This window comes from Hydra vulgaris, chromosome 05 (genome assembly GCF_038396675.1).
Source record: "Hydra vulgaris chromosome 05, alternate assembly HydraT2T_AEP".
Taxonomy (NCBI): Eukaryota; Metazoa; Cnidaria; class Hydrozoa; order Anthoathecata; family Hydridae; genus Hydra; species Hydra vulgaris.
The window spans coordinates 13,370,001-13,389,920 of NC_088924.1; the positions used below are offsets into that span (position 1 = coordinate 13,370,001).

General features: G+C 27.9%; 1 protein-coding gene across 5 annotated transcripts in view; it reads right to left on the reverse strand.

Annotated features, from left to right (window-relative positions):
• LOC136080589 (semaphorin-5A-like) overlaps window positions 1-19,920 on the reverse strand; it is a 150,550-nt gene that overhangs the window by 94,627 nt on the left and 36,003 nt on the right. For 4 of the 5 annotated variants that reach the window (XM_065797424.1, XM_065797426.1, XM_065797425.1 and 1 more), the window contains exon 6: window positions 11,863-12,357. The exons of the other annotated variant lie outside the window; for it this stretch is intronic. In XM_065797424.1, the coding sequence (XP_065653496.1) occupies window positions 11,863-12,357 (495 nt within the window). The remainder of the gene's footprint in view (window positions 1-11,862; window positions 12,358-19,920) is intronic. 5 annotated transcript variants of the gene reach the window in all.

A 19,920-nucleotide genomic window follows, 5' to 3' on the forward strand; every position in this document is an offset into this window, starting at 1 on the left:
ATACAGTGGGGAAAATAATTGCCCGTACATTAATGAAAAGTATCTATATTTGATCAAAACAACATTTAAAAGTATTTAGATAGTTGTAACTAAGAGTTTTTAAAGAAATATTATAATATTAAAGTAGTTTTAAGTGTTAAAGTAATTTTAAGTGTTAGTTAAAAATATATTATTATATGTGAAAAGTTATATTAGTTTATTGGAAAAGAGTTAAAAGTTTAAACAAAAAAATTGTCCGTACACTATGTTAATTTTTAAATTAAAATTAGTTAAAATTAAATTAATATCTTGTTGGACCACCATCAGCTTCAATAACTGCTCTACAACGATTTTTCATGATGAGCTCGATCTTTCATTCTTTTTTCCATTGGAGCTCGATCTTTCATTTCATTTTCATTGGAGCTCGATCTTTCATTCTTTTTTCCACCATTGACCATAAATGTTCTATAGGTTTTAAATCGGGCGATTGTGCAACCCAATCCAAAACGTTAATGTCATTTGCAGCAAGATATCTGGTTACTGATCCAGCTTTGTGCTTTGGATCGTTGTCATGTTGGAATATAAATTCCGTTCCAAGTCCTAAATTTCCTGCCTAAGCCACCAAATTCCGTTCTAATATGGATCTATATAAGTGTTGATCCATTTTCTCATCAATAAATTCAATTTTGCCAACACCGGACGCACTCATGCAGCCCCAAACCATAACATTCCCACCACAAAATTTAAATGTTGCCTTCAAACACTTCACATTTTATTCTTCTCCGACTCTTCTATAAACTTTTGCACCACCATCTGCTCCATATAAATTAAATTTACTCTCGTCTGACCAAATAAACATATTTCAGAATGTATTATTCTTCAGAACATGTTCCTTTGCCCTCTGCAACCGTTTTATCTTGTTCACTATGCTGATGAATGGTTTTCTCCGAGGCGTCCGTGCAAAAATATTGGCTTCATGCAGTCTGTTCCTAACTGTATGTGGCGATAATTTAATATTTAATTCATTTTCCAGCTCTTTTGATACTTCTACGGCATTTTTTCTTCTATTCTGCTCGATTTTCCCAACTATGCACCTGTCTACTTTTGGCGTTGTTGATCTTTTTCTGCCTGTACACCATTATTTGCCACTGATTTTGTTTTTAAATACTTTTCCCATATATATTGAACAGAGCTTGGTGGTATTTTCAACATTTTTTCAACTTTTCTAATTGATAATCCATTTTCCCTATCAAAAATTACTCGTTTAAGTAAGTCAATACTATATTCTTTTCTTTTTCCTTCCATCATAGCCACGTAGTTAAGAAATGGTTTATTTTTATTTATTATAGTATTATTTAACCTAAAAGTACAAGATATTAATATAAAAATCATTTATAAACAAAATTTTACCTTTTAAATCAAATGTACGGACAATTTTTTGGTTTTAAAATTTTTTAAACTTTTAAATAAGTTAATTATAATTTAAATTGTCGGGAGAAAATTAAAGATGGTGTATCGTTTTTATTTGTTTTCTTGTGCGCTATCTATTGGTTTAATTTATTTTTTTCTATCATTTAAAGTTTTAGAGCTTTTTTCAAAAAACCTTATTTTTCATTAATGTACGGACAATTATTTTGCCCACTGTATATGCATATATATATGTGCTTTCTGGTATTGGACTACTGTACTCTATATGTCTTGGCGATGTCCCTTCATAAATGCCCAATTTATTTTAAGCACTTCAAATGTATATTTTGATCTCTCTGTTACAAAGCCATCTAAGTACTTTCGAAAAAATCGAGAGCCGTTGGAGATTTTATTTTTTTTCGTTTTTTGTTAAATGAAATTTATGTTAAAGCAAGTAGATTTTAATAGAGTACAGTGCTTTACATTGTGTTTAGTGCATAGCACCAGGAGTATGTAACATTATTCCGTGTTAACCTAGAGGAAGTTTTCCTAAAAAAATTAATAGTTGTTGTTAAAACTCTTTGTAATACTCGCGATGTTGTTTTGCTCCTTGCGATATATATTGATAGCAAATTCTACTGCTGATTATACTAGCAAACCATGCACTTTGAGATTTGCATCAGTTAAGAGCCATGATTCAGAACTAAATTTACTTCACTGAATTGCTAAAATAACTTAATCTCTGGACCAGAAGATGGTCTAAAGCAAGTTTTATAAACATGGGTAAAAATCACTTTATGAACATGGCGTCATCAGACTGTGCATAATAAAAAATTTTCAATTAAGTTTTCGAACAAGTAACGGGTGATGCGGAAGTTATAGGACAAATCCTAATTTAATTATTTGAGCATAATAATTAGTTTTTGTGGTTTTATGAGTAAACGTTCTATAAAATAAAAACTTTACTATTTGAAACACAATTATTTAAAATGAGGTTAAATGCAGCTAAACGAGAATCTTTTCGAAAGCGACTAAAAATGTTTTTTGTAAATAAACCTAATATAAAAAAAAAATCGTAAATCATTTTGAAAAGGAAGGATTTGCCCAAAGTAAAATATATGATAACCTAAAAAGACTTGAAACTTTTCAATTGTTTTCTGATAGAAAGCACCCTGGCCGTCCGACATCCTGGACTAGAGAAAAGAAAGCCGAATTAACGAGACTTGTCAACAATCGAAAAAGGGTCGATCGGAGAAAAATAGGTATTAAATTTGGTGTAAATCAATCGACAATTGGTCTTCAGTTAAAAAAAAATGAATATTAAATATAGAAAACGTGAAAAGACTTCAAAATACACTATAGAACAACAAATAAAGGCAAAGAAAAGAAGCAGGAAACTAGCTAACCAACTCTATAACACAAAACCGCTTCTAGTCATCGATGATGAAAAATACTTTTGTTTTGCAGGGGACAACATGCCTGGAAATTCTGGATACTACACAAACAACAAAAAGACATGCCCAGAAAGTGTTCGTTTTATAGGAAAAGAGAAATTTCTAAAAAAATTATTAATGTGGATAGCCATATCTGACCGTGGTATGTCCGAGCCATTGTTTCGCACTTCCAAGGCTGTAGCGATCGATTCATCAATCTATATTAATGAATGTTTAGAAAAACGACTTCTTCCGTTTGTTCACAAGTATCATGGAGACTTTAACTATTTATTTTGGCCCGATTTAGCAAGTTCTCATTATTCTAAAGATTCTCTAAATTGGATGGACCAATATGTCTATTACGTTGATAAAGAATCCAATCCCCCAAATGTGCCTCAACCACGACCAATTGAAAATTTTTGGGGACATTTAGCACAGAAGGTTTACGAGGGAGATTGGCAAGCTTCAACAGAGCAAGTCTTGATTGATCGCATTAAACTAAAACTACAAGAAATTGATTTAAACTTTTTACAGTCGCATATGAAAGGCGTCAGAGCAAAATTGAGATCAATTGCAGATGTTGGTGTTTTTTCATATAAAAAATAATATATTTTTATTAAAAGATGAATGCTTTATTTAAAAAAAATATAATAGTAGTTTGTTTTTTTATTTATGAATAAGTTATTGACGTATTATTTTTTGTCCGAGAACTTCCGCATCACCCGTTACATACACCTGTATACATACATATCAAAACCACAATTTTGTCGAGAACTCATTTTTTCACCAGTCTGTTATCGGATTTGGAATTGACATCAATTTTTTGATATCATATCTTGTCATTAACAAGGGCAGTCAATCCACTTCATCTCCACTTTTCAAATCGGGTAAATATTTTTGTCCCAAAGTTAAAGGAACCTAAGGTTTGAAATCTGAAATAATAACTTTTTTTCATTTTCTTTACGATTTTCAATACGCGCGCATCAAATAGATCTATATGATGTAGAGAAATGCTAAATATTGGCACTTAATCGTTGACAAAATGTTACCAAGGACCTAGAACCATTAGGAATTTTAAAACAATCAAAAGCTGAATCAAATGCTGGAGTAATAACTTGCTTTTTTTTTATTGCTTCACATCTTATTCAGTTTAAGTTTCTTATCTGATGATGGAATAAAGTCATCTAATTCATTATCAACACCCTAAGAGAAGTCTGATTCTGTCAAAACTAGGTCTGTGACAGTCAAACACGTTCCCGCGTTTTAGCTTTTTTGTTTCTATTTTGTTTTTTGCTTTAATCTGTATAAAATACACTGTTCTTGTTTTTATAACTCACAATTAAGGGAACTCATATAGCCATTTATTAATTCGTTTTGTATTATAAGAAACGTCTTTTTTCCTTCTATTGTCCTTAACTTTAAAGCATCTTCATGAGCAATATCAATTAGTTCTTTGATATCTCAAGAAAAAGTCTCTTCATTTTTCTGCTGAGTTCTGTTTTGTAGTCTTTATTCTTAATCAGCTTTCCGTATTTTTAAACAAGTTTTTTCAACATGTGTTATTACAAGATAACGTTGCATTGTTGGAATTCTAGCTCCTTGCCAAGTATCTAAAACCTGATCTGTCACAAGGCCTGCACTTTCTCTTAACATTGTTGTTATTTTGAAAGAAAAAATAAGTTTATAAGACTTTTAGATGGTAACTTGTGCCCTGTGATCACAGCTATAGCTTGACCAATACAGCATACTTCGTTTCGACTTCTAGTCTTCATTTATTTTAAATTGACTTTGAAAATATTTATTTAATAATGTGTTTTTATTTAATACAATGATTTCATTTTAAGTTTCAGGATGATGCAATACCTTTAACAGTAATACAATACTGATGTAATAACTTAACTGGATGATGAAATATTACATTAGGTGTTCTAAGTGCTAGTTAACTTATTTTATTTTTAACTTATTAATTTTCTGAAAATAATAACAATGTTTTCTAATCCATAATGACTCATAAGATAAACAAATAACGAAATATTGATAACATTTTCAACGTAATATATGTATGTATGTATGTATGTCAGTTTTCACCTGTTAAGCTTCCCACTGCCGAGGTTTTCTCCAAATAGACTTCCAAATAGACTGCCAAGGTTTTCTCCAAATAGACTTCCAACAAAAAAATTGCTCAGAAGGTTTTACTGGTTCAACATTAGAAGAAGGTAATATCGAAAAAGCTCAAAATTTTTGAAAAACGTTTACTGACTAATTATTTGATACACAACTATTAAAAAATATTTTAATATCCCAAAGATAAACTATAAAGTTGGCTGTCTTTTTGGTTTAGTAAAAAGTTGTTTGAAATTCAGTAAATTTCAGCAAGAAAATGTGAATAGAGTTGTCGGCAGACAATCACAGGTGTTTGCACTGTAAGAAAATTTGTAAACTTATGATACAAGCCTGGATTTGACAACGCTATCATACTCTTAGAGCATAAGATTAGTAACAAAGTCAATAAGAACCAATACCTCAAATAACTTAAGACTCAAAATATACCCGAAGAAAGCTTATGTAAAAAAAATTGAGGACTTTTTAAAGTCTTGCAATAACTTTTTCCCCGTTTATAGATCTAATTTTATCAAGTTGATAAAAAGACCTGAAAAAAGGGTACATAATTTTCGAGACTCTGCCTTAAAGAGAAGGTAGTCAAGATGGTAAAGAAACTATAACATAATTCAGAAAAATACTTTTCATACGTAGAAAAGACCATTGATCATGAAAAAGAAAATGATGACACAATTTAAAGGAAAAGAATAAAAAAAAGTTAGAAGAACTAGAAGATAGAGAGTTTGAAGTTTCTTTGTATATAAAGAGCAACAACCTGCCAGACCGTGATAAAAATTTTATATCTTTATTTAGATTAAGAAGACTTCAGAAGTACAATTTAGTGTTTACTTAAGTATGGATGAATTACACCGAATCCTTATTATATAAAAATATAGTTTTAGTGTTTGACCTTCACCTTTTTGTTTATCTTTCTTTATAAAGCTAGTGGTATTTACCTGGAGAAGCTGAAGATATCAATATCAACTATGAACAAGAAAATGCACACTATAGTAGAGTCAGAAGACTAACCATCGGAGCAAAGAGCAGGGATAAAGTAAGAGGCTTAAATGTAAAAAGGTAGTGATTCACTCTGACTTTAAGATTGTAAGTCAGTATGCCAGTGATAAAAGAGTTTTCAAAACTCACAGAATGATTGCTATAAGTGTCACTTTGCCTGAAGTTGATCCTTTTTAATTGGTATTTTGAAGATTGATGCACCGAAGGAAGTAACCAGTTCATTGAAACTCAAGTTGAATATTTAAGTTTACAGATAATTACTATTTGTGCTGACACCACAGCCAGAAAGAATAATGGAGCTAAAAATAATTTTTTGATCATGCTTTGGTAAGATCTATTCTTTGACTAATGAGCTGTCACCACATATATGAATGATATACATTTTATGTCATCAAACTTGTTCTTGGTTCAGAAAAAGTCCAAACAAATGCCACTATGTTTTACTCAAACAGTTGCGGCCATAAATACACCTAAAAAATATTCAACTTAAAAGAATTCAATTTGAAACAATTTGAAAGGGTCCAAGGATAAAGGATACTTTCAGGCCAAATGCTCTTCAGCACAATTTTGCAGTAAAAATTAAAGAGTTCTACAAAACAGCACCGCAGTAAGATAATTTCCGCAGAAGAGATTACAAGGTTCTCTGCCAGCTGCTGTACTATCACCTGAGGTGCACTTATACTAAATTTTGCTCTCTAGTAGCTAAGAATATACTATGAAACTAAGTTTGTGAGTGACTGACTTTACCTGCTGGTCTTGCACGTTACATAGAATTATCAAAAAGAGACTTTATTGTCTACTACTCTCAAAATAATAAACACTGCTAAAGTTACACTGTTTTTTTTATGAAATGTTATAATAACTTAAGAATGTTCAAGATAGTCTTTCAGCTCCAAATATTATATGACTTCAAAGTCTATGCATAGATTAAAAAAGTTCTTACAAAAAGTTTTTTACACCACACATTGTATTTGTATAGCTTGTTGCTATGTTTCTTGTTGACATGAATTGGTATTTAAAATTAAAACAACCATTGTTCCAATATCATTGTAGATTTTTTTACTGAGCTATGTAATTTTTATTTTCAAACCATTGTTCTAATTTTTTTTAAAACCATTGTTCCAATAATTTATCTTGTAGATTTTGTTACTGAGCAAAGGAATTTTCATTTTGGAGGAAAAAAACATTGTGGCATGCGAGAGTGAGAGAACCCCTCGGTTATTTGCCGTAAATGATTGGGCTAAAAGCTGCATCAAATTAACCCAAGATGTTATTGGATTAAAAAGGGTTTATACAAAAAACACGTGCGCCGAAAAATTTAGAAATTTGATACATTAAAATGTTGCTATCTGTGCTTTTAATTGCCCTCTTCCCTCTAAAGAGTAAATGCGCTTTTGAAATACTCCCACCCCCACCTTTATGAATATATATGCACATATATATTTATAAAGGAGGGGGTGGGGTGAATATATATGCACATATGTATATACATACATATATATATATATATATATATATATATATATATATATATATATATATATATATATATGTATATATATATATATATATATATATATGTATATATATATATATGTATATATATATATATATATATATATATATATATATGTATATATATGTATATATACATATATATATATATATATATATATATATATATATATATATATATATATATATATATATATATATATATATATATATATATACACTGAAGCATATTCGTTTAGACGCATCAATTTTTTTCTCTTTGTCTTAATTTTTTTCTATGAATTGTCAACTAATATGCATGCAAGTTATTATCAAAATAATTGTTGTGTTGTGGGCTAATAAAAACCACAAAAAAATTTTTTCTATGTGTCTTTATTAACATGAGAGTATGTTTGATATACAAAAGCACATTTTTTAATTGGAATATATCTATAGACGCAAAAAGGTTAATAACGGTAATTATAGATTTTTAATCACTTTTACACAAAAATTGATAAATTTTAGTGTAATTTGATCTTTTGCTCTGCCAGTATCATTTTTATTGCATTTTACGAAATGTCTAAAGGAAAGTATTTGACAGATGCTGAAAAAATACAAATTAATTTATATCGTGGCTCAGAAATCTCACCAGCACTTTCTATACGAGAAATAGCAAGAAAAATTGGAAGATCTGACCATGTTGTACGAAACTACATTGCAAAAGGTGATAATTACGGTGTAAAAAAAGCAACAAACGGCAACAAAGTATTAACAAATTGGCAAATTAATCGAATTCGCTTCGAAGCAACCAAAAATAAATTTTTGAGGTGATCCAGTGTAATGGAGGACATACGCATTACTAATTTTCATCTTTTAACTTCAAAAATATGACTTCGTCTATAGATATATTCCAATTAAAAAATGCACTTTTGCATATCAAACATACTCTCATATTAATAAAGACACATAGAAAAATTTTTGTGTGATTTTTATTAGCCCACAACACAACAATTATTTTGATAATAACTTGCATGAATATCAGTTGACAATTCATAGAAAAAAATTAAGACAAAGAGAAAAAAATTGATGCGTCTAAACGAATATGCCTCAGTTATATATATATATATATATATATGTATGTATATATACATATATAAATATATATATATATATATATATATATATATATATATATATATATATATATATATATATATATATATATATATATATATATAAATTAGTAAAATTACTTATCTAATTTTTTCTTTCTTCTACACTGTGTTTCACCATCAGCAGATTCATCAGGAAGAATTTCTAAACATAAAAAAGTTTTCAAATTATAAAAAAAATCATTTCACAGGAAGTTGGGAAGTGTTATAATTAATTATGTAATAACTGTAGTATTTTGCAACCAGGAAGTTGCATTAACTACATTAGATAATTAAAAATTTATGAAAAAATCTTTACTGATGGAGAAACATTGTGTAGAAGAAAGAAAAAATTAGATATGTGTTTTTACTAATTTATTATTGCTCTATTCTTCAAGAACATTGAGCACTCTGTTTGTAGAATACGCTAACATAATTCATATATATATATATATATATATATATATATATATATATATATATATATATATATATATATATATATATATATATATATATATATATATATATATATATATATATATATATATATATATATATATATATATATATATATAAAGTAGTAGAAAATCACTTAACAAAATACCACTAAGCAAATTCAATTGTTTTTGAATTTGCAAAAAACAATAATTAAATTTGTAAAAAGCCACACAGTTGTTCCTGAAGAAACAATTCGTATAATAAAACATTGTAACAAAACCTTACTTTGTTTTAATAAGTAAACTTGGAAAAAGAAAAACATACATGATTGCTTTGATGTAACAATGGCAGTTATGATGGAGCAAAAATTTGTGAATTTGTTGGACTATGCATCTTAGATTTATTAAGTAAAATAATCAATATAAATGATTTAGGCCTTTATCGCGACGATGGTTTAATAGTAATGGATAAAAAGTCTGGTCCAGAGCTCGATAAAATTAGAAAAGATATAAAAAAAAATTTTTTAAATATTGTCTTTCAAATCGAAATAAACATAAACTTAAAAATGGTGAACTTTCTTGACGTCAAATTTAACCTTTCTGAAAATTCATATAAGCCTTTCGAAAAACCAAACGATGAATTATTGCATATTAATATTAACTCAAATCATCCACCCCAAGTTCTAAAACAAATACCAATTTCAACTAATAATAGGCTAAATCAAAACTCCTCTAATAAAAATGTATTCAATTCCTCTAAACAAATATTTGACGATGCCCTTAAAAAATGTGGTTTTAAAAACTTTGAACGAAAATTTGACCCTGAAAAAACGAATACATAAAAGCGTCATAGAACTAGAAATGTAATTTGGTTCAACCCCCTATATAGCAAAAATGTTTCCACTAACATAGGAAAAGTGTTTTTAAAATTGGTCGATAAGCATTTCCCGCCCTCTAATAAATTACATAAGAGTTTTAATTGAAATACAATTAAAGTTTGCTACGGCTGCACAAAAAATATGGAAAGACTTATAAAAGTTCACAATAATGGTTTGTTAAACAAAAAAGAAATCCTAAATGAAAAAACTACAGAAAATTATAATTGTAAATAAAAAACCAATTGTCAAATGAGTGGAAGTTGTTTATCCAAAAATGTGGTAAATATATGTGTTGTTTCCTCTAAGAATGTACCTGATAAACAATATATTGGCATAACAGAGGGTGAATGGAAAAAACGTTTCGCCAATCATAAGCAATCTTTTAAAAATAAAAAGTATTCAAAAGACACCATGCTGCCAAAGTGTATATAGGAATTAAAAGATAAAAATATTGATGATTTTATACTGAATTAGTCCATCCTTAAAACAGCACCTGCACATAACAATATTTCCAAAAAATGCATACTATGCTTAGAAGAAAAATTTGAAAATATTACCCATATTTATTTATTAAACAAAAAATCAGAATTGATTTTAAAATACAGGCACGAAAATTAGTTCCTCCTAAAAAACTATAAAAATTAGTGAGCTCAAATAATAATTACAATAACCCCCCCCCCCCCCAAAAGTAATTAAAACACCACTTATGTTTATTCATTGATTTCAATATTCGTTCAATTTTCTCTAGTAAATCATTAGCTCGTAAATCATAAGGTTCTACCCAATTTTTACACTGGAAAATCTTTTAAAAAAAATCAGTTTCCCATGCAAAATGGATTAAACTCAGTCTTAATATGCAAAGAAAATAACTCGAAACCAATTTTTTTTTCCACTGACAGACTTTTTTTAAATCTGTAAAAATATAATAAAAATGAAATCAATACAAAAAGCACTTTAATGTAATATATTTTTGGCAGTGTCATTTTAAACCTTATTTTATCTACATTGCAAAAAAGTTAATTTACACTTTTAAGATGAATTTAAAAAATCAAAAAATCTCTTTATTAACCAAAGTATTAATTTATCTATCGTAATCAGTAAAGATAGGTACTATATATTTGCTAAATTGAAAAGCACAATATTTTATTATTAGCACATAAAGAAAATATAGTTAAGATAATTATATATACTTATATATAAATTTTTATATATATTTTTAATTATATATATTAAAAATATATATTTATATATATATATTATATATATATATATATATATATATATATATATATATATATATATATATATATATATATATATATATATACATATATATATGTATCTATATATATATATATATATATATATATACATATATTCAACTTTTATTTATATGCCATGTTATATAAATAAAATCTACATGAACGAGGCTCAAAGAAGACAAATTTGCCTTATCACTACGCCCCGAAATATAAAGATATATATATATATATATATATATATATATATATAAAGATATATATATATATATATATATATATAAAGATATATATATATATATATATATATATATATATATATATATATATATATATATATATATATATATATATATATACATATAAATACATATATGTATACATATATATTAGGGTGGAGCGATTTTCATAGCAAAGATAAAAGTAAAAAAATATTTTTTGATTTTGATGAGATCTTGAGGATCCTCTTTGGAATTTAAATTCTTGACAGGTCCTAATATTTTTGAATTTTTTTTTTCTAAACAATATCAACCTTGGACTCAAAATTATATTAGAACTAATAAAATTTCTGAATATATAAAATATAAATAATATATAAATTTATAACTATAGATATTACCAAAAAAAGAAAGGGAAAAATAAAAATTAAAAATTAAACCCAAATAATAATCCAATTACATTAAAAACAAATAACAATAATTTACTTTTCCATTTTCTATTTCCCTGTGTTATTTGAAGATCTTTAATAAATCCAGGTTGTGCTTCAAACCATGGATCAGAAACATATACTTTAACATTAGAAAAGTCTCTTGTATCATTATTTTTTATATTTAAAATAGTTCGACCATTAAGTTCAATTGAGTAAATATAATTTTTTCCTACAAACTCCTGTGCTATTTTAACTGAAGTCCAGTTATCAAGAACAAGTTGATCCGTATTTTTAACATAATTGACGATACCACTAACCGCAGAGCAAATATGCAACCCGGTTCCATTTTTACGAAAAAACACTGCTGGATTCCGATCGCCATATTTGTCATTGTCATTATTAATAGTCAAACGAATAACATTTGCCCATTGATTTAAAAAACTTGTCGGTTTTATTTTAAAAGAAACTGTGTATTCTTTAGTATGTTTCATTAATGTTGTTACTAAATTGTTTTTCAACAGTGATGTTTTGTTTTGAATGAGGAAAAACTCTATAATATTAATTCAGAAGATGTATATTGTTACATACATACATACATACATACATACTTACATACATACATACATACATACACACATACATACATACATACATACATACATACATATATAGATATATACATACATACATACATACATACATACATACATACATACATACATACATACATACATACATACATACATACATACATACATACATACATACATACATACATACATACATACATACATACATACATACATACATACATACATACATACATACATACATACATACATACATACATACATACATACATACATACATACATACATACATACATACATACATACATACATACATACATACATACATACATACATACATACATACATACATACATACATACATACATACATACATACATACATACATACATACATACATACATACATACATACATACATACATACATACATACATACATACATACATACATACATACATACATACATACATACATACATACATACATACATACATACATACATACATACATACATACATACATACATACATACATACATACATACATACATACATACATACATACATACATACATACATACATACATATTTAGTAGTTTCATGTTTTTCAAAAAATTTGATTCCAAAGAAAAACAAATATCTTTGTAACTCATTCTATTTCATCGCAAATCAACAAAAGTAAGAAAACAAAATCTTTACTAAGAACTACATCTTGGCAAACTTAATGATTATAAAAACACAGTTTTTGGTTGGTCTATAATAAACACTGATGCCCTTGTAGCAAAAAAAGTACTTAACTAGCCCCTTTAACTTGTTATCGAACGAAGGAGACTAAAATGCATAACCACACCAAAACCATCATTATCAACGTTACCGAAAAAAACGTAAATAACGACTGTAAAAAGTTTGCATAGCTGTAAGTATAGGTAAAAAGCTTTGCTTTACTGTCATATGTCATTCTAGTATAAAAAATTGCCAAACCTGTCTATTTTTTTCTAATTCTACCTAATTATAAGCATTTTAAAATGTTTTTAACATGAGAACAAAAAAATATATTTAAAGTAGTTTTTTACCTAATCAAAGTTAAAAATTTGTTGAAAGAATGGATGAAATAGAAAGATTTAAAGTTGAATAAATTCTGCTGAAGTAAAAAAAATAATTTAAAGAAGCTATAAAGAAAAGAAGACATTTAACTTTTTAAGTTGAAGAAATAATGAACTAAAATCATTAGTTATTTAAAGTTATAATACACTGCGCGACGTAATGATAAAACACCCCAAAAATATTTTTGAAACTCTACTATACATTTATAGTTTAAAGCTAGTTTTTATTGTCAATGAGAGTTAAAGGATTATAAGACTAAACAACATTTAAAAAAATTTATTTTGCCTAACTTATAATATATTATAAACCTAACTTATAATATATTAAAAAAAACTGTTTTTTTAGTGCTACAAAATTATAAGACACTTTTGAAAAAAATTCATATAAATTGTCATTTATATAAAAAAACGTCTCAATTTTAAACAATCAATGGTGGGTACTTTTACCATTTTTTTGAATCACTTCAATCATTCTAGAAGGTAAAGAATCATTCAACTTTTTTATGTACGAAATGTCAATTGCATCCCATACAGATGCGATGGATGATTTCAAGTCAGCTAGTAAACTATATTGTTTACCACTTTCAAATACTATATGTATTAGCTTTGGCCAAGCATTCTCAATAAAGTTCAGGTCTGGAGATTTAGCTGGCCACTTAAATGTTTCAACTTTACTGCTGTTGAAATATTTCTTTACTATCTTAGTTGAATGAACGCTAGCATTATCTTGTTGAAAAATGGCTTTTTGTCAGAAAATACTACTTGTTGCCATTATTCTTTCCATGTTACGTGGTCCTTTAATATTCCATTGTTTATGTGATTTGTTGTCAAAGGTGGTTTTCGCTGAAGTTTTTTGCGCGAGAGGTGAAAAGCATTATGAATAACTCAATATGAGTTTTATAAATCTTTTTGGGCAATGGATTCATTCGGAACTCCGTCTCGTCGGATTTTTCTCGGTTTTTCGGAGTTTCGGAGTTCGAGAGAAATCGAGAAAACTCGACGAAACTTCGACGAGGTTTTCAGAAAATGTCAATTTTTACTCGTAAAATAATTAAATTCTTAATTTATTTATACGCTGCTTTTACCATAGTTCATGTTGTTTTCAAAATATAAGTGTTCTCTTTGTTCAATATCAACACTAATTTACATCACAAAGCAGAAAAAACCTCAAAAAATAAACTTATTCTATTCAAAACCATATAATGAAACGTTCTCTTACTTTTCTATTGTACTGTTTTCAAAACTCTTTTGAGTATAATAGTATCTTTTTTATAACAGAAGTTTTTAAATCCACAAAAATCAGTTGTGGTATAATAAAATGTAATGCATAATAAAATATCTTTTTTTGTTAAAAAGCAAGAATTTTTTAATTTTTAAGCAAAGATATTGTAAACAGTAACTTTTAAAATATTATGCGTGTGTGATATTAGTTAATGTATTTTAATTATTTAATAGTTTACCTTGACAAAAAAATTTTAAGTGAAGATCATTATTTATAATACATACAAAAACTGGTCTTAAAATAACGAGGTAAGTTTTAAACATATAATTTAAACATATATATATTTTTACAATAATGTCGTATGATCAAAATAACTTGGAAATACTTTGATAAAGTTGTTGTAAATGATAATAAATGCGGAGATTGCAAAAAATGCCATAAAAGAATCGCTTGTCCAGGAAGCAACACACAAACGGCCTAATTGGTTACGTCAAAAGTTGCGTGAAAATAGATTTAAAACCATCCAGTTCCAGACCAGTTTTGACTAAGATGTCGTTAAAATATCTTCTTGCCAAGTTGACAGCTCTTGATGGATATTTGATTAGGTCCATAACTCAATCTGAAACACTCAGAATGCTTTTTGAAAATTATGGGCATAGTTTGCCCAAGTCAACGTTCACAATTTCAGAAAAAATTAAGATGTTTCATGCTGAAGCCAAATAATTAATTATCGCTAAATTGGCTATATTGAAAGCAAAAGGAGAAAAATTTGGACTAACAGGTGACGAATGGTGTAGCAATAGAGGTAGAAGATACTACAATTTAAATATTTATCACGACCGAACATATTGTTTAACATAAGTTCTGCCGAAACATTGAACGTATTGATAATGCAAAAATTAAAAGATTTCGGTATGGATGATGAAGATGTTGCAGGTAAAACTACGGATTGCTGTGGCTGGATGGTGAATTTGTGTACCATGTCTAAGTTTCCACATCAAATCTGCCAGAATCATTCAATTCATTTGAGTGTTTGTGATTTGATATACGTTAAAAAAGATTATCGCGAAATTGTGAACAAAGAAACTGAATCGGATATTGAAACAAAACGGAAACTGATGGAGACACTGAAGGAGAGTTTCTTACTGAATATTTGGAGAATGAGATTGAATATGAAGAAAATATCAAAAAAAATCTACAGAAACTTTAAATACTAATTAAGTTTTTAAAATATTCATCGTTTCGGTATGAAGTTCTTAAAAGATTAATACACAAAATTTACGAATCTTCGCATGACAAAGGACTGTTGCTCGACAACCGCACTAGATGGAACAGTGTTTTTTCAGAAGATCAAAAGATTTTTTGATTGCTTAGAGGCTGTAAAAAAAACACTTGAAGAACTAAACTGCTTAAACATGTTAGATGAAATTGACTTGGATTTTTTAAAATCGCTGTCTGACTTATTGTAAGTAATTGCTGGCGCTGCAGGTCGCTTGGAAAGCCAAATACAACAATTTTGGAGTGTGACATCATTATGGAAACGTTAGTAAGGAAATCAAAGGTTGTAGAAACTAACATCAGTTCTAATTTTGCAGAGGCGTTAATCTCCAGTAACGAAAATTGTAAGAACATTATGTTGGTATCATTGATTCGTTATTTGCAATTCCAATTTTTTTTTAAATAAAAACCACACATTTTTTAACGCTTCTAAAAAAATTATTCAAGTTTATGCTGAAAAATTATTCGATCAAGTATTTGCAACAAAAGAAAATAGTCTCCAAACAAAATCAGATGATTGCGCTAAAAGCAAATAAGAAGAACCATCACAATCGACATCTTTTTTTGTCAAAATTCAAGAAGTTTTATATCAAAATCAATCAACAGCTAAAAAGTCAAAAAAAGTCAAGACCTTCACCGATTAGTTAAAAGAATACAAAGTAACTGGTGTGAAATTAGAAGCAGTTTTGAAATTTGAATAAGCCATCCACAGAATTCAAGCAACTTCCTCGGAAGCAGAAAGAGTTTTCTCCGCGTCTTCCAGATCTGTCACAAAGTTTCGTAGTTCGCTTTCTGATGAAATGATAGATGTTTTCATTTTTTTTTTTATATTATTTTAAAAGATCTTCAGAATAATTAGTTCTTTAAAATTTTATTTTAGTTTTTACTATAGGTACCCCAAGAAGTCTTTATTACAGAGCACCGCAGAAGAGCATTTAACTGAAAGTTCACGCCTTCTTCCTAACCGATGCCGGTTAGAAAGCCATTTATTAGATATATCTTATTCGTTAAAAGATTGTGATAAGAAAAATATTTAAGTATACTAAAAAATAAAAAAATATAAATTTTTTAAAAATTTATTATTAATTATAAATCGAAATATATAAAATTAAAAAAAATATAAGAACAATGTTTAATTATCAACTAGATAGTTTAATTTTTTAATTTATAACAAAGTTTTATCGAAACTCCATTTTTTCTCGACTCCGACGAAGTTTTTTCTCGATTTTGGATCCTTTGTTTTTGGGGTGTCTTTTCATTATGCCGCGCAGTGTAGGTTGCAATCGCTTCCAGTTTTAACTTTTAAAGTCACTCATAAGAATGGCTATATGATTTGAACTAATAAATCGATAAAAATAGACATGCACGTAAAATTAAAATAATTGTAGATACATTACAAATATTCTATACATAATAGGGTTGTTCAAAGGACAATTTTTCAAAATGCCTTATAAAAACCTCTAAATGCCATTTATATACAAAGCGATACTGCATTTCAAAATTAGATTATAAAAACTAATTGCAAGGATTTACTTTTATTTAAAATCTTGAAACATACATAAGTCCTTAATACTTAAAATAATGAAATAAAATTACTATTATTAATGCAACTTTGATAGTTTTTAAAATATTTTAGGTTTCAGATTGACATACTTATAATTAAATTAATGATATACTTAAAATAATTTGTTTCTAAATATTTTAGGAGCTCATCAAATGTATAAAATCATTTAGAAGGTAATAAGACATTCTAGGTAAGTGTTGCTGCTTTCTAAACAAGTCTGCAATTTATATACATATATATATATATATATATATATATATATATATATATATATATATATATATATATATATATATATATATATATATATATATATATATATATATATATATATATTAGGGTGATCCAAAAATGAACAAAAATTTTTTTTTTTTACTTTTTGTTATTCCTAAGGTCTAAATGTGTTCATTTATGAAAGAAAACATTTTACCAAAAAAAATTAGCCAAATCGGTTAATATTTAGAGGTCGCGCTGAGGCGATCTTTATACCCCTCTAAAATTTGAATTTTCAAAAATTCAGTAAAATATTGACCTTCGTTTTCTGTGCACATTTCGGTTATTTACCGTTCGATTTTAATAAAATAAAAACGAAAATAAAGCTCTTATTACGCATAATAATTTTTGTTAAACAACGTTTCCTTTTTAAATGCATATTAAAGCGGCAAAATAAATTGCAAACTAAGCCAAATTTCATTATATTTTATTATATTGGTTTATTATATGGTTTAGTTCAGTTCGAGACTTTATCGAGAGTGTTGTGATTCCTGAAATAAAATTACAATAGTTTATCTATTTTGCTTGACTAATAATATTAATTACAGTATTTTAAGAAAGTGATATAATTGCGAGTTTCAACGAAACTAATTTTGTTTGGAAATATAGGTGACAACAAAATATATTTTCATTCATACACTGTATTAAAGAAAATTTAAAATTGCTGCAGTCGCAAAGTCAACACGCAGTTCTACAGCAAAATGGTTAATTGGTCAACCAATATCAATGATTTTCCATCTTAAGCTTTCAACGATTTTAGAAGTATTAAAATGTTTTGTCTTCCACCATGAGGTGAAAGGATTGAGTATACATGAAAGTTCGGTAACAGTTATCAAATCAACTTGTGAAATTTGGGAAAAAGCTAAAATTCCTACAATTCGAAAGGATAATGCAGTTACAAGGCTTGAAAAATTTCATAAAGAATATACGGATCTATTAAAAGACAGAATAAAAAAATCAGCTGTTGCTAGAAGCAAAGTAACAGACTTTGAAAAGAGAATTATGAAACTTTTTGATATTGCGCCAACTAACGTTTTTGATTTAATAAAAATTGCTGAAGATCGCGATTTCCTCATAGATCAACGAGATGATAGAAACATGGTCTTGGGTTCCATTGATAAAGATGATGCAGAGAAAGAAGAAAATAAAGTTTGAAGAGAGACAAGTTTGAATAAACGTTTTCAAAAAGAAGCGTTAAGGAAACAACGCTCTGAAGAAGTAGTTGTTCTTGAGAATTCAACTTCGCCTTCAAGTTCTGCTAGTAGCAATCATGATGATATCGTAGTTTTGAAAGGAAAAGATGATGTTGCAGAAAGCTCCGGTCTGAAAAGGAAGCGTTCTATAAAAAAAATTATTACCCCTGAAGTTGTCGCTTCCTTAGATAGAGGAAAAGTAAGCAATCGTGTGGCAATGCGAACTATAGCAGCTACAATGCAAAGTTTAGGAGCTTCCATTGAAGAGTTCTCTATATCTGTTACTACTTTTTATAGGGCAAGAACTGATTATCGTGAAACTCATTACAGTGAAACGAAAGAAAATTTCAAACCGGATGTACCTCTCGTAGTTCATGGGGATGGAAAAATGATGGCAGACATCGATGGAAGTGGAAATGAGTTGAGTGTTTGTCAATTTTAGTAACAGGGCGTGGTGTTGAAAAACTTCTGGGAGTGCCAAAACTTCCTGATTCAAAAGGAGAAGCCATTGCTACTGCAGTTGTAGCCTCTCTTCATGAATGGGACGCTTCGAATCTTATTAATAATCTGTGTGGCATGTCGCTTGATACCACAGCTAGCAATACAGGATCTGAGAAAGGTGCTTGTATATTTCTTGAAGAAAAATTAGGAAAAGAATTATTGAATTTAGCTTGTCGTCATCACATTACTGAAATTGTTGCAGGATCTGTGTTTAAAATTTATTTTCCAACAACGTCCGGACCAGATGTTGCTATTTTCAAACAATTTAAACAAGCTTGGAAGAATATCAAGAAAGATGATTTTAGCCCAACAGTGCAAGATGAAGAAGCTGAAAGATATTTTTCAAACGTCTCGATTGAAAAAAAATCGTCTATAATTAATTTCTTAA